This window comes from Physella acuta, unplaced genomic scaffold, assembly GCF_028476545.2.
Source record: "Physella acuta isolate Inbredline_101_S28 unplaced genomic scaffold, ASM2847654v3 ptg000079l, whole genome shotgun sequence".
In the NCBI taxonomy this organism is placed as follows: domain Eukaryota; kingdom Metazoa; phylum Mollusca; class Gastropoda; family Physidae; genus Physella; species Physella acuta.
The window spans coordinates 3,186,256-3,210,239 of record NW_026731599.1 but is presented as its reverse complement, the minus strand read 5'-3'; the positions used below and the strand labels follow the sequence as shown (position 1 = coordinate 3,210,239).

General features: G+C 41.7%; 2 protein-coding genes across 7 annotated transcripts in view; one reads left to right on the top strand and one right to left on the bottom strand.

Moving 5' to 3' along the window:
• Positions 1-16,365, bottom strand: part of LOC131956013 (myoneurin) — a 25,924-nt gene extending 9,559 nt beyond the window's left edge. The window contains exons 1-2 of one of the 6 annotated variants that reach the window (XM_059320349.1): positions 16,257-16,365; positions 4,555-4,613 (exon numbers count right to left, since the gene is read on the bottom strand). In XM_059320349.1, the coding sequence (XP_059176332.1) occupies positions 4,555-4,613; positions 16,257-16,353 (156 nt within the window). In that variant the 5' untranslated portion in view covers positions 16,354-16,365. The other 5 variants (XM_059320386.1, XM_059320360.1, XM_059320367.1 and 2 more) reach the window with 5 other exon arrangements.
• LOC131956054 (uncharacterized) lies at positions 16,272-23,984 on the top strand. The gene is made up of 3 exons (XM_059320409.1): positions 16,272-16,432; positions 18,715-19,203; positions 22,433-23,984. Exons 1-3 carry the CDS (start codon positions 16,352-16,354, stop codon positions 23,222-23,224), a joined length of 1,362 nt encoding a protein of 453 aa, XP_059176392.1. The 5' UTR covers positions 16,272-16,351; the 3' UTR covers positions 23,225-23,984.

Sequence of the window (23,984 nt, the reverse complement as noted above, 5' to 3'; positions counted from 1 at the left end):
ATGTCTTAAACTAGCAGGCTTGCAACATTTGTGATGATTCGTTTTAAGCAAGGTATACGTATACTAATGTTTATTTATCGTTATTTTGATTGAACAAAGCATTATAGAGGTTCTCCATCAACCATCTAGTTATTTTTCCCCGTTCACCTCCTTTCATGAGACCGACACGTCATAAATTGCAAAGCCGCCTGAGTTGACGTCACAAATCTTCACTCACTCTCGTAGCAAATCATATGTGACATCATTTATGGACAACCCCATATCACTCACTTGTGTACTTGATATTGACAATTTGACAACAAAGGATAACCAAAATGTGTCTGGCAGGTGGAGACTTGGGATCGACCATAATGACAACACGCACTTAAGGGGTGGACTGGCTCATTGTTTTAGATGATGTTTTACGAGGGAAGCTGGTGGATAATACATTTTGTCTCTCTGTATATATAAATGATGACAAACATTTAATGTTGTCAAAATTATGGTTAGAGATCTTAGATAGGGCAGAGTGAAGCGTAATTTTTTACATTATGACTTGTTGTGACATTGACGACAAAAATATGACGGAGGTTGGGGTTTAATTAAGGTAAAGAGAAGTAAAAAAAAATGTCATAAGTTACGATAGAATTACTAATTGATGAAAAGAAAAACCTGAAATGAAAATAGTGAACATTAAAACAATAAGAAAAAACTCACAACTATTTAGTAATAGTAAGATCAAATAAACATTAGCTTAAAAAAAACGTGATTTAATACATGGATACAAGTTGCATCTCACAATGCTTCTAGAATTAATAAAGTTGTTTGTTAGGAAATTCACATTAAAAAAAAATGCTTTGTAATATGGACTATACAACAAGACGATCATATTTAAATACATTTTCATACGAATAGAAATGAAAGGGAAGCTACTCTCAATAACATTTTCTTAAGATGGCTGCTGTTTTTAATAGCAAATTTACTATCTCGAACAGGGTTGATAAAAATTAATTTCAGGAAATTTAAATTGATTTAACCATCAATGGTGATCTATTATTCAATTATCTATAATACTTTATCAAAATATACGAATATATACTCATATTTAATGACATATTCATTAATTCACTCTCTCCCACATTACTAGTTTTGGCCGAATTTACGACGCTAAACTAAGATTTTACCGATAATTGAATATTAAACCACATTTAAGGGTTAAATCAATAAAAATGTCATGAAATTAAGGTTTAACAACGATATTCCAGATACTAAATTTGCTATTAAAAACAGCGGCCATCTTAAGAAAATATTATTTAGAGTCATTTCCCTTTAATTTCTATTTGTATGGAAATGTATTGATGTTTGCTATTAAATACGATTGTCTTGTGTTTAAATACAAAGACAAAGCATGTGTTTTTTTTTTAAATTCTGCCCTTTAAACAATTTAATTAATTTACTGAAAATGAACATCACTTCTAGAATTATTATTATAAGATGCAATTTTTATACATTAAGAAATTCCAGACTATTTTTATAGAGCTACCACTACATATCTAATGTTTATTTAAATATTAGTTAATTGAATAATTGTTGTTTGTTTGCTATTTTCATTTCATGTTGTTTCCTTTAATTATTGATTTAATCATAAATGACGTCACGTTTTTTGACCGCTCTTTACCTTAACTCCCCCCCCCCCCATTTGTCGCCGTCACGAAATAGTCGTAATGTCGAAAATTACCTTTTTGCCCTGTCTGTTAAAAAGTCAAGCCATTATTCTAACGAAAAGATTTTTTTTCAGCATTTTTGTATTAGGCAAAATACATTTCTTACCCCTTCCACTTCCAACGTGAACCGTGGTCTCTAAACCAGTTACTCCACCCCTTAAGTGCGTGATGTCATTTATGGTAGATATCAAGTCCTAACCTCCAATATACATTTTGAATAACCTTTGTTGTCAAAATGTTGATATCAAATACCCAAAATGAGTGATATGGGTTGTCCATAAACGATGTCACATATGCTATTCTAATGTGACGTCAATTTACGTAGGACTGCAATTTATGACCTATAATGAAGGGGTGATGGGGGGGGGTGGAGGGGGGTGAGTGATGTCAGTTATGGAAGACTTCTATAAAGCTCAATGAAAATGAGGGACATAAAGCGTTCGTTTTCATGCATACCTTTGCTCATAACAAATGATCATAACTATTGCAAGCCTGTTGTCCTAAGCGGTGTTAAACAACCTCAGCACACCATCCCCGCCAAAAAGGGCCTGCCACTAAATGCCTACCGACGAAAATAGGCCGCACTATGTTGACTCCAAATGAAATAACTTCTGACAATAAGGCTCAAACCAAGTAGCTCCTGGCAACGATATTCGACAAGAGTCCAAGACAATTATTGGCTTGCAGGTAAAATTGGACAAAACAGCAAGTTTCGCGACATGGGGCATAACAAAAGATCAACCCTTAATACGACAGCAGCTAATGTAAAAAGCCAGAGCTCAGTATAGGCTTGAGTTTAATATAGAAATAGTGTTAGCAGTGGACGGTGCATTAGGAATACGGCCGTCGGCTAAACGCCCGAGTCCGACGATGTCTGAACATCTAGTTTGTCTTTTATGAAGTGCGGAGCATCTTTAAGAGCTGAGCTTGGGGAGGGGGGGGGGTGTCCCTTTTGACACCACCACTAGCGCCGCTTATGTCCACATATCAATCACAAGTTTTGCGAGGAGCTTAATGGGCAGACGAAGTTTGTAGGTGGGACCGGGAGCCTAAATGTATTTACGGAGGCCGCTGTGTCACGGGCATTTTAGAGCCGAACGTCTCAGAGCAGCAGGTTGCAGAAATTAAAAGCACGTGAATTTGTGTAGTAGAGGGAGCACAGCATGCCACTGTAATAAATTAAACACCAATATAATATACCGTACTAAAGTCATTTAGATCTATTCTTCAGACTAAACGTCGCTAAAGTCTCAACGCATTAGTGCCTGTTTTGACTTTTTTAATTACGCGGTATCTCTTTCTTTAACATTAGCCTAATGACAAATGACGTCACGCGCGCCGCAAACTTGGTGACGTTGTGTTAAGTGGGGGATGAAACGGCGGGGTTGAGAAAAATGACGTATTTCTTTTTTTTTAACAGACGAATAAGTGATAGATTCTATTTTCCTACGAACTATAGGTTGATCTAGTTTTTTTTCTATAGGGAGATATCACTATATAGTGGGTGTTTTTTGTTTTTGTAATAATTGATGGTGGGGATAGGTAAACATCGACTATTGAACAAATAAAAAAACTGATGAAAGCAGAAGGCAAAGAAAAAAAACCCATGTGGTATTCAGATGTAACTAATTAAAATTTAAAACTATTTTTATAAACACAATAATCTTAATTCAGAAAAAGTGTAGGCCTAAGACTAATGTCTACAGACAAAATAAACAACTAGGCTTAAATGGATCACCCATAAACAGTGCCAGCGCCAGGTTATTTAGTTAATAAAAGCCCCCCCCCCCCTTCTGCAATTTTTTTTTCATGCCCCCATATTATCAGAGGCGTAGCGACCCTTCCCGGCGCCCGGGGACAAGCTTACGATTTGCACCCCCCCTCAAACTTTCAATTTTTTTTCCAACCCATTTTGGCGCCCCCCCCCCCCCCCCCGCCTACGGATAGCGCCCTAGGCGACAGCCTAGTTCGCGCCGGTCCTGTCCATAAATGACGTCATACGATGACGATGAATTCCCTTTCCCCCAATCGTCACTAAAAGCAAGATGATGATTTAATATCATATCGCAGTTCTACAATACCCGAACGCGTAATCACAATTTCTAACGAAAACGAATATATTCTTCATCTTTTTTTTTTTTTAAATATTTTACACCGTCCCATATTTTGAGTCCAACGTCATTTATGAAGAAGATGGACGACCTAATAATTGACAAGTTCATCAGTACAAAAGGGTTTAATAAATGATGGACCTCCCAAAAGTTTTTGAGATTTTGGATGTACATTCATACATAGCCTTCATTTCAATTGAAATTAAAGATAAGAAGATGGCCCTCTGTCCTACTTATATTAAACAAGACAACTATGTATTTCAAACAACAAAGTCAACACAATATACATACGAATAGACATTTGTATCAAGGGAAACTACTCTAAATTTTATTTGGAAAGATGGCCGCTGTTTTTATCTACTAATATTTATCTCAAACACCTAGTTTAAAGTTAGTTTCATGATATTTTAAATTGTTTTGGTCACTGATTGTTAATTTTAATCAAGTATCTGTTATATTTTGTAAAATTTGACTTAAATATACTTATTTAAACAAATATATTCATCAGCTACCTCTCCCGCACATTACTACTGCAGCCGAATTGATTACGCTAAAACGATAGATTACCATGATTACTATTAGACTAGATCTAGTATTAATTATTATAAATTAGCCTATAGGGCCTATATTATAGGCCCCTATATTATATCTATTAGTATTAGCAATTAGAACTAGATCTATTACTTTTAAATTACTTTACTAACTTACTAACTTAAATTATTAAATTTTGTTTAACCTACCTTAGAATAAACAGAAGAATTTTCGGTTGAGATTTTATGGTTCTCTAAAATTGTAAATTCTGTGGATTAAAATTAATAATAATATTAATATAGGGGCCTATAGGCCTAGATCTAGGACGGACAATATATTAAATATTTAAATCTAGATTCTAGATCTAGAGATCTAGACCTTTACAACCGAAACTGTAACTAATCTAGATCTAGATTTAGATCTAGATTCATTTCATTTGGTTTGTTTACATTTTAAAAATTATTGTCAACATCAAAAGCGGCATGAAAATGATTCCCTCAAAACTTATAAAACAATTCATCTGCCATGAACCTCAGTTAAACATAACGAATCAAACTGAATATAATATATTTAATGATACATATTTAATCGATATTTATGAATAACTCATAAAAATTTAGTTAACACCTAGATCTAACTTATGAAATTAAAATAATGAATTGATGTAAACCATGAGCGGCATCCATTTTGATTAGCCTTTCAAGCTTAGGCTACACCTAACAAAGTATTTTTGCGTTGGCCTACGCTATTTACCTCGCCATGAAAATTAAAATACAAGCGACTAGGCTAATTTTTTTTTAATTGCCAACTTTTAATATTATAGATGTCTCAGTTAAATGATATAAATATTTATTATATATATATAGGCCTATATATATATATATATATATATATATATATATATATATATATATATATATATATATATATATATATAAATAAAACTTCTGTCATCCACCCACTCTTTTCCCAGAAAATAACATTAGGACAAAAATTGTTTGCATAATTTAATGTCTTCTACAGGCAGATAGCTAGGGGGACGGTCCGCCCCACGGCGCCGACCATAGTGAAACCAAAAGGGTAGATTTAAAAAAAAAAGTTAATTTCAAGCTGCAATATTGAAAAATACACAGTTGAATGAGAAAATATCGACCGCAAGGCTTGACGTGCTAATTTACAATTGTTATTTTAACATTAAAATAAAAATCGCTACTTTTCAGTAGCAGTGACGAGTAAAAGCGCTCACTATATTTTTCTAAGATCGGCGGATGGGATGGGCACTTTATGCCATCGTAAATTGGAAGATTTACATTGGATTGGGTGAGTAGATGAATAGATAAATAATTTGATACTCCGAAAAACAATCAGCATTAACGCTTTTTATACGATTGTGTAACAATGAAAAAATAGCCTACTCTGAACAGTTAGTGAAGGTTTAAACTCGCTTTACCAGCCTTAGTCCAAGATGGTTTGTGGATGGGGGGGGGGGGGGGAGACTTTTTCATTATTGAGTAGAGAAATATTTTAACACTAAAATAAAAAAACCAGCTGTATTAAAACATATACACCCGTGACATCACACAACACCCGTGACATCACACAAGACCGTGACATCACGCTCGACCATACACCCGTGACATCATACTCGGCCATATACACGTGAAATCACACAACACCCGTGAAATCACACAACACCCGTGACATCACACAACACCCGTGACATCACACAACACCCGTGACATCACACAACACCCGTGACATCACACAACACCCGTGACATCACACAACACCCGTGACATCACACAACACCCGTGACATCACACAACAACCGTGACATCACACAACACCCGTGACATCACACAACACCCGTGACATCACACAACACCCGTGACATCACACAACACCCGTGACATCACACAACAACCGTGACATCACACAACACCCGTGACATCACACAACACCCGTGACATCACACAACACCCGTGACATCACACAACACCCGTGACACCACACGACACCCGTGACATCACACTCTGCCATACACCCGTGACATCACACAACACCCCGTGACATCACACAACACCCGTGACATCACACAACACCCGTGACATCACACAACACCCGTGACATCACACAACACCCGTGACATCACACAACACCCGTGACATCACACTCTGCCATACACCCGTGACATCACACAACACCCGTGACATCACACAACACCCGTGACTTCACACAACACCCGTGACATCACACAACACCCGTGACATCACACAACACCCGTGACATCACACAACACCCGTGACATCACACAACACCCGTGACATCACACTCTGCCATACACCCGTGACATCACACAACACCCGTGACATCACACAACACCCGTGACATCACACAACACCCGTGACATCACACTCTGCCATACACCCGTGACATCACACACACCCGTGACATCACACAACACCCGTGACATCACACAACACCCGTGACATCACACAACACCCGTGACATCACACAACACCCGTGACATCACACAACACCCGTGACATCACACAACACCCGTGACATCACACAACACCCATGACATCACACAACACCCGTGACATCACACAACACCCGTGACATCACACAACACCCGTGACATCACACAACACCCGTGACATCTCACAACACCCGTGACATCACACAACACCCGTGACATCACACAACACCCGTGACATCACACAACACCCGTGACATCACACAACACCCGTGACATCACACAACACCCGTGATATCACACAACACCCGTGACATCACACAACACCCGTGACATCACACAACACCCGTGACATCACACAACTGTATAAAACTATAACAGCGGCCACATAAGCTTACACGAGGGCCAACTGTATAAAACTATAACAGCGGCCACATAAGCTTACACAATGGCCAACAGTATAAAACTATAACAGCGGCCACATAAGCTTACACGAGGGCCAACAGTCTAAAACTATAACAGCGGCCACATAAGCTTATACGAGTGCCAACTGTATAAAACTATAACAGCGGCCACATAAGCTTACACAAGGGCCAACAGTATAAAACTATAACAACGGCCACATAAGCTTACACAAGGGCCAACAGTATAAAACTATAACAGCGGCCACATAAGCTAACACCCGCTTGTTGTACACCCAAGCCAACTGTATACAATGTGTAGCGTCTACTTGTATGGTACAACCTGGCCCAGTTGTCGAACTACCCACTCCAGATCCAGTCCATATACACCATGGTACCCCCCCCCCCTCCCTTGGTGACACCATCCACGCCTAACGCTTCATACTTTCCTCATGACCGCCAGCCCAATTTAACCGAATAAAAGGTGTGGGCAGGGAAAGCCTTGCTCCTGTTGACGCAAGCTTGTAGAAAGGGGAGAGAGTCTACACGGATTAATGTTGGCCTTACACTTAGGCTTTAGACAGGGGAGATAGTCTACACGGATTAATATCGCAGTTAGGCCTTTGGGTAAGTAAACAAGACTCGTATTTTAAATGTATTTTCTAAACCATGCTAGTGTGGAACTGTGCATATCTCACTGTTACAACTTATTAAAAGTTGTTTTATTGCTCCAATCAAGCAGTAATGATGTAAGTTTTAGAGACTGCTTCATTAAGCATAAAGAGCGACTCAATTTAGCACGACTGATATAGTCCACGACCTTATTTAGTCACTCATTTAGTCAGAGTTAGTCAGATAGCTGGACACAAGAAGTTGTGTCAACTCGTCATGTAGCGAGTGTCGACCTCCTGGTGTAACACCACGTCGTTTCGACACGTCGCCCACACATCATCTAGGTCACTGTGTTTGTTGACTCGCACACTAGGGGGTAGAAAGTCACCGTTGGCTTCAAGTCATTCAAGTCGTCGTAAGCTTCAAGTCATTTAAGTCCCCGTAAAATTCATATCATTCAAGTCATCGTTAGCTTTAAGTCATTCAAGCAGTGGCGTAGCGAGGTCGGGTGTCACCCGGTGCGGCACTTAATGGTGTCACCTCCCCCCCAGAGGCGGTAGCGACCCTTCCCGGGGACAAACTTTCAAAATTTCGATTTGCACCCCCCCCCCTTGAACTTTCGATTTGCACCCCCCCCCCCCTCAAGTTTTTCTCTATAGATTTTGCTATTTTTTGCCTTGGTGTCACCCCCCTAAATGGTGTCACCCGGTGCGGTCCGCACCCCGCCCCCCCCCCCCTCGCTACGCCTCTGCATTCAAGTCATCGTTAGCTTCAAGTCATTCAAGTCAGCTTTATCTTCCAGTCACTTTAGCTTGACTTCATTAATGTCGCCGCTTAATTCAACTGTTTATCTTTGATACATCCATTTAAGTTTCTCCCACAAGTTCTGTTTTTCCCTAGGATAGAGAATTTTTGTTTTGGTTGCCACAACACCCAAAGCTAACACCAAGACCACCATGACCAAATAGAATTTGTATAGAAAAAATAGTTTTAACCGTGTCCGCCCCCACCCCCTGAAAATTCAATCCGCACCCCCCCCCCCCGAGAAAAAAGTCTGAAAGAAACACTGGTTGTTACTCGGTGAGGGTAGCTGAGGGTGTCCCCCACACCCTCCCCCCTTCAACTATTGTTGCACTTCCGGTATGAAATCCCCTCCTCCCCAACAATTTTTTTTATTTGAACCGGGTGGTTTCACATGGGGGCGGACTCCCACCCCTTCTCCGCCTAGCGACGCCAGAACACTGATAGCACATTACAAATTGAGCCCACAGCAGACCTGTACATTTCCCTCTCATATTTTCCTAGGGGTTCTCTCTATCTCGTCTCGGACCTTTTCTCTGATGCTATACAGCTGGCAAGGCTTCTTTTATCGGGGCTCATTGTCACGGCTCCATTTGACGCAGAGTTTCTTCCGGGTATCTCTTCGAACGAAATGAAATTTATATAGAAAATATATACTTTTAACAGTGTCCCCCCCTCCCCGAAGAACGTCTACCCCCCCCCCCCCGAAAATTTCAAGTGCCCCCCCCCCCCCCCCCGGAGAAAAAAGTCTGGAAGAAACACTGATTTAACGCGCCTCAGTAGGTCCACGTGAATCGATGCTTGGTTCCGCTGAGAACTAACAACAGCAGAGTTGTAGTTGTAAGTTTATTTGTCACACCCAGAGTTGTAAGTTCATTTGTCATAGTCACGTGATGGTTCCAACCCTTTTTGTAAACCGCTAGCTAGAGCGATTAAGCAACGACCGCTTTCATTAGCTAGAGCCAGTTAACTAAAAGCGCACGTGAATAGAAGAAGTGATCACACAATCCCTGTGTATGCCGTGGTCACAGAAACAGTTGAACTCTACCTCACCTTCGAAATTGTGACGGTATGTGATGAGGGGGAGGGGGGGGGTCAGATGGTGTGACGTCACACTTTTGCATTATAAAAAAGCAATGCTTGAAAACGAATTTTAGCCGTTATTTCGCGTTTTAGAAAACTGTTTTATAAATTGTAATAGGAATTGATTGAATTACTCTATGTTAACATCGAGTTCAGACACCATTTTGGAAAAATATCGTATTTTAAGAAAAATTCAAATGCTATGTTGAGGGGTGGGGGGTGGGGTGGTGGTGTGGGTTGTAGGCTGGTGTGTGACGGACGGGAGGGGGGAGGTAAAAATCGTCAAAAAAGCATGACTTCATTTATGGATGACCCCCAAAGTCAACTGCGAACACGTCAACTGAAATCAAACTAGTAATGCTAGCTGAATGTAGAGCGAACAATAGAAGAATGTAGGTGTGTCCGGCTTTGTGAAGTGACTGGTAAACAAAAGGACATTCCTGTTGATGATTAATGCTTAACAATTCCTACTGGTCGCTTGCAAGTCAAATTTATTAGAGCTTTGCATGACATTCAAAGATATGAAATCCGTGTTAGAACATAAGCACGCCTAACAACAGAACTGGTGCAAAGGAATTCGTTGGCACAAAAAAATAATAGTTATAACATATTCTTAAAACATGTTGAATGTTCAGTGCTTTTCATAAAAATGGTGGCCCAGAATACATAATTCTTGTCATCTTAGGTCCACATGATTCCTGTCTAAAATATTCCCGCGAGACTTGCACTATAGCCGTGTCTATCTAAAATATTCCCCGAGACTTGCACTACAGCCATGTCTATCTAAAATATTCCCGCGAGACTTGCACTATAGCCATGTCTATCTAAAATTATTCCCGCGAGACTTGCACTATAGCCATGTCTATCTAAAATATTCCCGCGAGACTTGCACTATAGCCATGTCTATCTAAAATATTCCCGCGAGACTTGCACTATGTCTATCAAAGGACCGACGTGACACGCTGATAAGAGACCACGTCTTATTTCAAGGCAGAACTGGCGCTTATGTATTGTATACATGTCAAACTACTAGGAATACAGATTTACGCACTAAGCTTTCTCTCTCTCTCTCTTCTTCATAGTTTCTTCCAGGCATCTCTTGGGGGGGGGGGGGGTGGGGGGGGGGGCCAAGCCCCCCCCGAAATTTTTTTACCGCCCCCCCCCCCCCCGAACGAAATGAAATTTATATAATTTATATAGAAAATATATACTTTTAACAGTGTCCGCCCCCCCCCCCCCCCCCCGGAGAAAAAAGTCTGGAAGAAACACTGCTCTTCTTATATATATATATATATATATATATATATATATATATATATATATATATATATATATATATATATATATATATATATATATATATATATATATATATATATATATATATATGTAAACGGGTGAATTGATGTTTTTTTTTTAAATTATATTTTTGTGTGCGAATCTGTGCGTGAATTCTCTACTGGACAGCGGCTACGGGGTTTCCCCTACCGGCCAGTCACGGGGTATTTAAGGCCGATTGACCGCCAGCATTAGTCCTTTTTCACCTTATAACCAGAATGTAGTTCTGGTCAATTTCTGTGTGGGCGCTTGGCGCACCTCGTGCGTGAAGTGAGGTTGCTAGTACAACTTGGCTGGGTGTTTTGTACGTATTGTTTTGTACGTATTGTTTTGTACTGTTTCGTATGTAGTTTTTTGTATGTATTGTTTTGTTTGATGTTTGATGCGGATATTAGATGACGTTTCGGTGGCCGTATGGGATAGGAAGGTTGTCTGTGTGGTCAGAGCCTAGACTTGTAGACTATCCGAGGCATCGAGGGTACATAATATTCCATCAAACGTTGTGTTTTGTTTGTTTGGCGTTTGTTTAGTGTTGAATTAGGATATTTTGAATTTGACTTAATGTTTACGTTGTATTGTTGGTTCCATTTCAGTTACATAAATTTTATTAAATTGTCAAAGTTTATGTGTGTTTTATCTAGACTAAGGTTAGGGTTTAACCACCGTGGGTTTTACCACGGTTGCACTGACCGGACAGTTATTACTTAAGCCTAGGGAGAGGTAGATAGTGTAGTCATCCCCCCCCTCTAGCAGGGCTTACATATAATTTTTTTACGCTTAGACTTGGAGATACATTAGGGTGTAGGAAATGTGAAGTAGCGTAAATTTTGAAGATCTTTTACACATGAAAAAAAAAATTACGTCGTTTTTAGCAAACATTCTGAATCTTGCCACAGATATTATTATAATTTGTATCACGTTTGTATAGACCTGACATCTCCCATAATGTATACCCACAAGATTTAACATCGTAAGTGACCAGAGAAATGCGCAACAGAAATTTGCGCACACAGAAAAATGCGCAAAGAGAAAAATGAGCAACAACAAAAAAGCGCACACAGAAAAAAGCGCACACAGAAAAATGCGAAAAAAAGTGCCACCAGAAAAAAAGCGCAAACAGAAATTTGCGCATGCGGAAAAATGAGCAAGGCCTTCTGTACTGACTGGGTTTTTAAATAAATATCGGCCATATGTCAACGGCAATCTTATAAAGTTATTTCAAGTTGGCCTTTTTGTGTGTCAGTCGTTTTGTTCTTGACATTGTTTCACGTCGGCTCCCCCCCCCCCCCACCATGATTTCTTGTCGGGTTCCCCTATTTTTATATATTTATAAACCACCAATGTACAGAAGCACCATTTATAAACCCCCAATGTACAGAAGCACTACTTATAACCCCCTCCCCCAAATGTACAGAAGCACGATTTATACCCCCCCCCCCCAATGTACAGAAGCACCATTGCGAGGGGGGGGGGGGAGTGGCGGTGGCGGACCGCACCGGGTGACACCATTTAGGGGGGGGGGGGGGTGACGCCAAGGCAAAAAGTAGCAAATATATACAGAAAAAAGATAATTTTACTTAATTTACTGATTAATTAGCGTGAATTAAATAAATAGTCTTTTAAGAGCAAAGTGGACAAACCCCGACAAGGGTGGGAGGGGGGGGGAACGGGGGACGACACCATGACATGCAACATCCCGCTGAATTTATAACCGAATATAGATACAAATCGTTGGTATTATCTGTGCATAGTTTAAAGCAATCACCGTGGGGGTGACGGGGGAGGGAAGTAAGTTATTTCAACTAAACGTTGCAATTTTTATGCCTGAGGAAAACTTAATAACCTATAAAAAATTAAATACATCCAGAAGAAAAAAAATATTTGAATACATATTTTTTCTTACGGGGGGGGGGGGGGGGGTGACACCGCACCGGGTGACACCCGACCTCGCTACGCCACTGAGAAGCACTAAACCCCCTGACCTGTACAGGAGCAGGAAATGTGTTGAGCTTCCCGCGCTGTGTAGGGCAGGATGTGTAAAGTAGGGCCATGTATGGGGCCTTAAGCTCATAAAAAAAACTTTGTGCAAACAAATCTGAACTTCGTCACTTACACAGGGCTGTCATTTGATATAGTTCGAATATTAAAAGGTGACATGACGGGGTGCAATTAAAAGGTGACACTACGGGGTGCAATTAAAAGGTGACATGACGGGGTGCAATTAAAAGGTGACATGACGGGGTGCAATTAAAAGGTGACACGACGGGGTGCAATTAAAAGGTGACACGACGGGGTGCAATTAAAAGGTGACATGACGGGGTGCAATTAAAAGGTGACATGACGGGGTGCAATTAAAAGGTGACATGACGGGGTGCAATTAAAAGGTGACACGACGGGGTGCAATTAAAAGGTGACACGACGGGGTGCAATTAAAAGGTGACACGACGGGGTGCAATTAAAAGGTGACACGACGGGGTGCAATTAAAAGGTGACATGACGGGGTGCAATTAAAAGGTGACACGACGGGGTGCAATTAAAAGGTGACACGATGGAGTGCACTTGGGAGACTGGGGCAGGTCACAGACCTAAAATACCAACCACACCTGACCAGGTAACATCCATTCCACAACTGACCACATCTAACCACATCTAACCACATCTGACCACATCTAACGACATCCAACCACATCTAACCACATCTAACCACATCTAACCACATCTAACGACAGCTGACCACATCTAACTACATCTAACCACATCTGACACATCTAATCACATCTAGCCACATCTAACCACATGTAACCACATCCAACCACATCTAACCACAGCTAACCACATCTAACCACATCTAACACATCTAACCACATCTAACTACATCCAACCACATCTAACCACATCTAACGACAGCTGACCACATCTAACGACATCTAGCCACATCTAACCACATCTAACCACATCCAACCACATCTAACCACAGCTAACCACATCTAACCACATCTAACACATCTAACCACATCTAACTACATCCAACCACATCTAACCACATCTAACGACAGCTGACCACATCTAACGACATCTAGCCACATCTAACCACATCTAACCACATCCAACCACATCTAACCACAGCTAACCACATCTAACCACATCTAACACATCTAACACATCTAACTACATCTAACTACATCCAACCACATCTAACCACATCTAACGACAGCTGACCACATCTAACGACATCTAGCCACATCTAACCACATCTAACCACATCCAACCACATCTAACCACAGCTAACCACATCTAATCACATCTAGCCACATCTAACCACATCTAACCACATCCAACCACATCTAACGACATCCAACCACATCTAACAACATCTAACCACAGCTGACCACATCTAACCACATCTAACCACATCTAACCACATCTAACTACATCTAACCACATCTAACCACAGCTGACGACATCTAACCACATCTAACCACATCTGAGCAGGTAACATCCATTCCACAGCTGACCACATCTAACCACATCTAACCACATCTAACCACATCTAACTACATCTAACCACATCTAACCACAGCTGACGACATCTAACCACATCTAACCACATCCAACCACATCTAACGACATCCAACCACATCTAACAACATCTAACCACATCTACCACATCTAACCACATCTAACCACATCTGACACATCTAACCACATCTAACTACATCCAACCACATCTAACCACATCTAACCACAGCTAACCACATCTAACCACATCTAACACATCTAACCACATCTAACCACATCTAACCACATCTAACCACATCTAACGACAGCTGACCACATCTAACTACATCCAACCACATCTAACCACATCTAAACACAACTAACCACATCCAACCACATCTAACCACATCCAACCACATCTAACCACATCTAACAACATCTAACCACAGCTGACCACATATAACCACATCTAACCACATCTACCACATCTAACCACACGTAACCACATCTGACCAAGTAACATCTACTCCACAGCTGACCACATCTAACCACATCTAACCACAGCTGACCACATCTAACCACATCTAACCACATCTGACACATCTAACCACATCTAACCACATCCAACCACATCTAACCACATCTAACCACATCCAACCACATCTAACCACATCTAACCACATCTAACCACAGCTAACCACAGCTGACCACATATAACCACATCTAACCACATCTACCACATCTAACCACATGTAACCACATCTGACCAAGTAACATCTACTCCACAGCTGACCACATCTAACCACATCTAACCACAGCTGACCACATCTAACTACATCTAACCACATCTAACCACATCTAATCACATCTAACCACATCTAACCACAATTAACCACAGCTGACCACAGCTGACCACATCTAACCACATCTAACCACATCTAACCACATCTAACCACATCTAACCACATCTAACCACATCTAAACACAACTAACCACAGCTGACCACATCTAACCACATCTAACCACATCTCACCACATCCAACCACATCCAACCACATCTAACCACATCTCACCACATCCAACCACATCTAACCACATCTAACACATCTTACCACATCTAACCACAGCTGACCACATCTAACCACATTTAAACACATCAACACATCTAACCACAGCTGACCACATCTAACCACATCTAACCACAGCTGACCACATCTAACCACAGCTGACCACATCTAACCACATCTAACCACAGCTGACCACATCTAACCACATCTAACCACATCTAACCACAGCTAACCACATCTAACACATCTAACCACATCTAACCACAGCTGACCACATCTAACCACATCTAACACATCTGACCACATCTAACCACAGCTGACCACATCTAACCACATCTAACACATCTAACACATCTCACCACATCCAACCACATCTAACCACATCTAACACATCTTACCACATCTAACCACAGCTGACCACATCTAACCACATCTAACACATCTAACCACATCTGACACATCTAACCACATCTAACCACAGCTAACCACAGCTGACCACAACTGCCCCAGGAGTCACATCTAACACATCTAACCACAGCTGACCACATCTAACCACAGCTGACCACATCTAACCACATATATCCACATATATCCACATCTAACCACATCCAGCCACATCTAACACATCTAACCACATCTATCCACAGTTGACCACAGCTGACCACAACTGCCCCAGGAGCCACATCTGTGTTGCTGTTGTTGATGTCTGGCGTCAAGTGAGACCATCATGGACGTGAAACCCGAGGCCAACAATCACCTGGAGCAGTTCAGTAAAGCTGTCAACATATTCCGTGACAGGGCTTTACAGGTCAGTGGTGTGTGTGTCTGTGTGTCTGTGTGTGTGTGTGTCTGTGTGTCTGTGTACATATTCCGTGACTGGGCTTTACAGGTCAGTGGTGTGTGTGTCTGTGTGTTTGTGTGTGTGTCTGTGTGTGTGTGTCTGTGTGTGTGTGTGTCAACATATTCCGTGACAGGGCTTTACAGGTCAGTGGTGTGTGTGTCTGTCTGTGTGTGTGTTTGTAATCATATTCCTTCACATGGCTTTACAGGTCAGTGGTGTGTGTTTCTGTGTGTGTCTGTCTCTGTGTGTGTCTGTGTGTGTGTGTCTGTTTATGTGTCTGTATATCTGTATGTGTGTGTGTCTGTGTGTGTGTGTCAACATATTCCGTGACAGGGCTTTACAGGTCAGTGGTGTGTGTGTGTCTGTGTGTGTGTGTCTGTGTGTGTGTCAACATATTCCGTGACAGGGCTTTACAGGTCAGTGGTGTGTGTGTCTGTGTGTGTGTCAACATATTCCGTGACTGGGCTTTACAGGTCAGTGGTGTGTGTGTCTGTGTTTGTGTCTGTCTCTGTGTGTGTCTGTGTGTGTGTCTGTGTGTGTGTGTCAACATATTCCGTGACAGGACTTTACAGGTCAGTGGTGTGTGTGTGTCTGTGTCTGTGTGTGTGTGTCAACATATTCCGTGACAGGGCTTTACAGGTCAGTGGTGTGTGTGTGTCTGTGTGTGTCTGTCTCTGTGTGTGTCTGTGTGTGTGTCTGTGTATGTGTCAGTATGTATGTATGTATGTGTGTGTCTGTGTGTGTCTGTCTCTGTGTGTGTCTGTGTGTGTGTCTGTGTATGTGTCAGTATGTCTGTATGTGTGTGTGTCTGTGTGTGTCAACATATTCCGTGACAGGGCTTTACAGGTCAGTGGTGTGTGTCTGTGTGTGTCTGTGTGTGTCTGTGTGTGTGTCAACATTCCGTGACAGGTGAGTATCCCTATTGTAAATCTCTCCTCAGATTCTTATGTTCCTGTTGTAAATCTCTCCTCAGATTCAAATGTTTCCTGTAAATCTCCCCAGATTCTTATGTTCCTGTTGTAAATCTTTCCCCAGATTCTAATGTTCCTGTAAATCTCTCCTCAGATTCTTATGTTCCTGTTGTAAATCTCTCCCCAGATTCTAATGTTCCCGATGTAAATCTCTCATCAGATTCTAATGTTCCTGTAAATCTCTCCCCAGATTCTGATGTTCCTGTAAATCTCCCCCCCCCCCCAGATGTCAAAAGTTCCTGTTGTAAATCTCTCACCAGATTCTGATGTTCCTGTTGTAAATCTCTCATCAGATTCTAATGTTCCTGTAAATCTCTCCCAGATTCTGATGTTCCTGTAAATCTCTCACAGATTCTGATGTTCCTGTAAATCTCTCCCCAGATTCTGATGTTCCTGTTGTAAATCTCTCATCAGATTCTAATGTTCCTGTAAATCTCTCCCAGATTCTGATGTTCCTGTAAATCTCTCCCAGATTCTGATGTTCCTGTAAATCTCTCCCAGATTCTGATGTTCCTGTAAATCTCTCCCCAGATTCTGATGTTCTTGTTGTAAATCTCTCATCAGATTCTGATGTTCCTGTTGTAAATCTCTCCCCAGATTCTAATGTTCCTGTTGTAAATCTCTCCCCAGATTCTAATGTTCCTGTTGTAAATCTCTCATCAGATTCTAATGTTCGTGTTGTAAATCTCTCATCAGATTCTGATGTTCCTGTAAATCTCTCCCCAGATTCTGATGTTCCTGTTGTAAATCTCTCATCAGATTCTGATGTTCCTGTTGTAAATCTCTCCCCAGATTCTAATGTTCCTGTTGTAAATCTCTCCCCAGATTCTGATGTTCCTGTTGTAAATCTCTCATCAGATTCTGATGTTCCTGTTGTAAATCTCTCATCAGATTCTAATGTTCCTGTAAATCTCTCCCAGATTCTAATGTTTCTGTAAATCTCCCCCAGATTCTAATGTTCCTGTAAATCTCCCCCCCCCCAGATTCTGATGTTCCTGTTGTAAATCTCCCCCCCCAGATTCTGATGTTCCTGTAAATCTCCCCCCAGATTCTGATGTTCCTGTAAATCTCCCCCAGATTCTAATGTTCCTGTAAATCTCCCCCCAGATTCTAATGTTCCTGTAAATCTCCCCCCAGATTCTGATGTTCCTGTTGTAAATCTCCCCCCAGATTCTGATGTTCCTGTTGTAAATCTCCCCCCCCCCCCCAGATTCTGATGTTCCTGTTGTAAATCTCCCCCCCCCCCAGATTCTGATGTTCCTGTAAATCTCCCCCCAGATTCTGATGTTCCTGTTGTACCGAGTGACCCGACGTCTGGTGCTGACCTGCCAAAAGTTTACCTGGGCTGTCTCAGGTGTTGAGCGCATCAGACGAGACGCGGCCAGGGGGTTGAACTTCAAGCAGAGCGCCCACGTACAGGAGATCTTCTGGAAGAGCAAGTTCCTGGACCACTCGGTGGCGGACCCCAGCAACTTCATCACCACCCACAAGGGCTTCAGGCAGCCGAACTGCATCTTCATGCCCAACGTCTCGCTGTACTGCATGACGCGCAAGGAGGCCGTGTTCATTGAGGTCAAGGAGGGCGACAACGTCTACAAGTCCAAACACAGCACGTTTCTCTACCAGAACCAGTACCATCACGCCGTCAACGTCATCACACTTCCGCTGGCCTCGTTCCATAAAATGGCCAGTGACGTAGGCAACCCCCGAATCCCGGTCACGTGGATGGCATGCACTGCCAGAAGCGGCTCCACCCTATTGAGTCAGGTAAATCTTCTGACTCGTGACTTGGCGTCACAATCTTACTGACGCAATAACTCGTTGAATCTTATTGACGCAATAACTCGTTGAATCTTATTGACGCAATAACTCGTTGAATTTTACGGACTGACCCAGTAACTAGTTGAATCTTACTGAGTGAGGTAGTAGATTGTTGAATCTTACTGAGTGAGGCAGTAGATTGTTGAATCTTACTGAGTGAGGCAGTAGATTGTTGAATCTTACTGAATGGCTGACTGCAACTGTTTGTTACTAAATCCTGCCGATCTGATCTGCTGATAGCACTAGACGATATATTGACAAGATTACAACTTAGGCTGCCTTATAGGCAAGACGATATATTGACAAGATTACAACTTAGGCTGCCTTATAGGCAAGACGATATATTGACAAGATTACATCTTAGGCTGCCTTATAGGCTAGACGATATATTGACAAGATTACAACTTAGGCTGCCTTATAGGCTAGACGATATATTGACAAGATTACAACTTAGGCTGCCTTATAGGCAAGACGATATATTGACAAGATTACAACTTAGGCTGCCTTATAGGCTAGACGATATATTGACTAGATTACAACTTAGGCTGCCTTATAGGCAAGACGATATATTGACAAGATTACAACTTAGGCTGCCTTATAGGCAAGACGATATATTGACAAGATTACAACTTAGGCTGCCTTATAGGCTAGACGATATATTGACTAGATTACAACTTAGGCTGCCTTATAGGCAAGACGATATATTGACAAGATTACAACTTAGGCTGCCTTATAGGCAAGACGATATATTGACAAGATTACAACTTAGGCTGCCTTATAGGCTAGACGATATATTGACTAGATTACAACTTAGGCTGCCTTATAGGCTAGACGATATATTGACAAGATTACAACTTAGGCTGCCTTATAGGCTAGACGATATATTGACAAGATTACAACTTAGGCTGGTCTTATAGGCTAGACGATATATTGACAAGATTACAACTTAGGCTGCCTTATAGGCTAGACGATATATTGACAAGATTACAACTTAGGCTGCCTTATAGGCTAGACGATATATTGACAAGATTACAACTTAGGCTGGTCTTATAGGCGTTATGTCTATGTGACTGTCACCCCCTCCCCCCCCCTCCCACACGCTACATTTGCTTGTCTATTTGATTGACGGGCAGCCAACCATGTCACTTGGCTGATGCTGACCTCATTTCATCTGAGCTTGTAATACAGAGTGAACGTTATACTCTCTGCTGGGTAAAGATTGAACGTTATACTCTGCTGGGTAAAGATTGAACGTTATACTCTGCTGGGTAAAGATTGAACGTTATACTCTCTGCTGGGTAAAGATTGAACGTTATACTCTGCTGGGTAAAGATTGAACGTTATACTCTCTGCTGGGTAAAGATTGAACGTTATACTCTCTGCTGGGTAAAGATTGAACGTTATACTCTCTGCTGGGTAAAGATTGAACGTTATACTCTCTGCTGGGTAAAGATTGAACGTTATACTCTCTGCTGGGTAAAGATTGAACGTTATACTCTCTGCTGGGTAAAGATTGAACGTTATACTCTCTGCTGGGTAAAGATTGAACGTTATACCCTCTGCTGGGTAAACGTTATACTCTCTGCTGGGTAAAGATTGAACGTTATACTCTCTGCTGGGTAAAGATTGAACGTTATACTCTGCTGGGTAAAGATTGAACGTTATACTCTCTGCTGGGTAAAGATTGAACGTTATACTCTCTGCTGGGTAAAGATTGAACGTTATACTCTCTGCTGGGTAAAGATTGAACGTTATACTCTGCTGGGTAAAGATTGAACGTTATACTCTCTGCTGGGTAAAGATTGAACGTTATACTCTCTGCTGGGTAAAGATTGAACGTTATACTCTCTGCTGGGTAAAGATTGAACGTTATACTCTCTGCTGGGTAAACGTTATACTCTGCTGGGTAAAGATTGAACGTTATACTCTCTGCTGGGTAAAGATTGAACGTTATACTCTCTGCTGGGTAAAGATTGAACGTTATACTCTCTGCTGGGTAAAGATTGAACGTTATACTCTCTGCTGGGTAAAGATTGAACGTTATACTCTCTGCTGGGTAAAGATTGAACGTTATACTCTCTGCTGGGTAAACGTTATACTCTCTGCTGGGTAAAGATTGAACGTTATACTCTCTGCTGGGTAAAGATTGAACGTTATACCCTCTGCTGGGTAAACGTTATACTCTCTGCTGGGTAAAGATTGAACGTTATACTCTCTGCTGGGTAAAGATTGAACGTTATACTCTGCTGGGTAAAGATTGAACGTTATACTCTCTGCTGGGTAAAGATTGAACGTTATACTCTCTGCTGGGTAAAGATTGAACGTTATACTCTCTGCTGGGTAAAGATTGAACGTTATACTCTGCTGGGTAAAGATTGAACGTTATACTCTCTGCTGGGTAAAGATTGAACGTTATACTCTCTGCTGGGTAAAGATTGAACGTTATACTCTCTGCTGGGTAAAGATTGAACGTTATACTCTCTGCTGGGTAAACGTTATACTCTGCTGGGTAAAGATTGAACGTTATACTCTCTGCTGGGTAAAGATTGAACGTTATACTCTCTGCTGGGTAAAGATTGAACGTTATACTCTCTGCTGGGTAAAGATTGAACGTTATACTCTCTGCTGGGTAAAGATTGAACGTTATACTCTCTGCTGGGTAAAGATTGAACGTTATACTCTCTGCTGGGTAAACGTTATACTCTCTGCTGGGTAAAGATTGAACGTTATACTCTCTGCTGGGTAAAGATTGAACGTTATACTCTCTGCTGGGTAAAGATTGAACGTTATACTCTCTGCTGGGTAAAGATTGAACGTTATACTCTCTGCTGGGTAAAGATTGAACGTTATACTCTCTGCTGGGTAAAGATTGAACGTTATACTCTCTGCTGGGTAAAGTTGTTGATCTATCTGTTTCAGATGATGTGTAGCTGATGATGTGTCTGTTTCAGATGATGTGTAGCTGATGATGTGTCTGTTTCAGATGATGTGTAGCTGATGATGTGTCTGTTTCAGATGATGTGTAGCTGATGATGTGTCTGTTTCAGATGATGTGTAGCTGATGATGTGTCTGTTTCAGATGATGTGTAGCTGATGATGTGTCTGTTTCAGATGATGTGTAGCTGATGATGTGTCTGTTTCAGATGATGTGTAGCTGATGATGTGTCTGTTTCAGATGATGTACCGTATTCCGGGCTTGCTTGTCCTCTCTGAACCGGACGCCATCACCACTCTGGGCTTCCTCTACAAAAACAAACAGCTGCAGCCGGGTGAGTACAACCAGCTGCTGGCCAGCTGTGTCCGGCTGCTGTGTAAACACGACGACCGCTACAACTCTGTGTTCGTCAAGGCCAGACCCAGCACGACCTGTCTGCTGGAGGACATTGTCCAGGTGTTCCCCAAGTTCCGCTACCTCTTCATGTACCGCAACAGCATGAAGAGCATCGTGTCCAACCTCAGCCTCTTGCAGCAGGACCCCGCCCCTAAGGCTCTCCGCTTCATCATGGACAACAGCATCCTCTCGACATTTTTGCCATTCGTCAGGTCGCACTTTTACTACTACAACGTCTTCCTCAACGAGAAGAAGGTGCCGGGCGTGGTGCCCAAGAAGCTGGATTCTGTCGGCATTTTGACGGCAGGCTGGGCGGCCAGTGTGGCGCAGTGTGCCGACCTGCGGTACAGGGGCTACAACGTGGGCTCCATCCTGTACGAGGACTTCATGAACAACCCCAGGCGCTCGCTCTCCGCGCTGCTCAAGCGGCTGGACATCAGGGGCGAGTACCTGGCCCTGGCAGCCGAGGCCCTGAAGGTGGACTTTAACCTGGGCGCCTCGCACGATGTCAGCATGGACCTGCGCCGCATGATGTCGCCAGAGAGCAGGCAGGAAGCAGACAACGTTCTCAAGGCCTATGGGCTACCCAAGCTGGGGGAACGACATGAAATTTCGGGGCTGCTCAAATTAGAATAGCTAACTTCATCTTCTAACAGTGCCATTTTCATCTTGAACAAAATCGCTTACATTCTTCAAACTATCTCATGTTCTCCTGTGTTCCAGAATTTCCATGTTCTCGTGTATATCTAAAACGATTTTTTTATTTATTTTGCCGGCTCACAAGTTTCTGCCTTTCTGCTGTTCTAAAATATAGTCTTATTAAATATCAAGGCAAGTCGCAAGCACAGAAAGGTAAAATGTAAGCTGCTGAAATTAAAAATGAAAACAACAGATTTGTTCCATCTTCTTGCATTGTTTAGGTCTAGTGTTATAATACTTCAAGATCCCTTCCTACATAAAACTTTGGTTTAAAACGTCACATCAACTTCAGAGGTAACATTTTAAATCTATCGCCCGGCTGGCCAACAGTACTAGCAGTATAAATAAATTGAGCGGTGTCACACAATGTATGATTTCTATATGTAAACTACTTGTCTGAAACCTATTTTATGAATCTAGATGTTATCTCCACCGTGCCTTAGATTAAGCCGAAGAGTTTGATCGCTACAAATTGTAAAATTATCCTATCTAGGTGATGAATGAAATCTTGAGATATGTAAGATACTGAATAATGCTAGGTGATGAATGGAATCTTGAGATATGGAAGATACTGAATAATGTTTGAGAATGGATCGAGCTCCCGGGGCTGCGATCAGAGCGTAAGACTACCATCTGTGTATGCTTGTGTGGGAGAGGTCACTTTTGAAACCTGACATGTACAACTATCGGTGCACTT

What these genes read in the sequence shown, in the direction of transcription:
- LOC131956054 (XM_059320409.1), top strand. Translation starts at nt 16,352, where the DNA reads ATGGACGTGAAACCCGAGGCCAACAATCACCTGGAGCAGTTCAGTAAA. An exon ending in TCCGTGACAGGGCTTTACAG is followed by an intron (nt 16,433 to 18,714) that starts GTCAGTGGTGTG and finishes ATCTCCCCCCAG; the next exon opens with ATTCTGATGTTCCTGTTGTA. An exon ending in GCTCCACCCTATTGAGTCAG is followed by an intron (nt 19,204 to 22,432) that starts GTAAATCTTCTG and finishes TGTCTGTTTCAG; the next exon opens with ATGATGTACCGTATTCCGGG.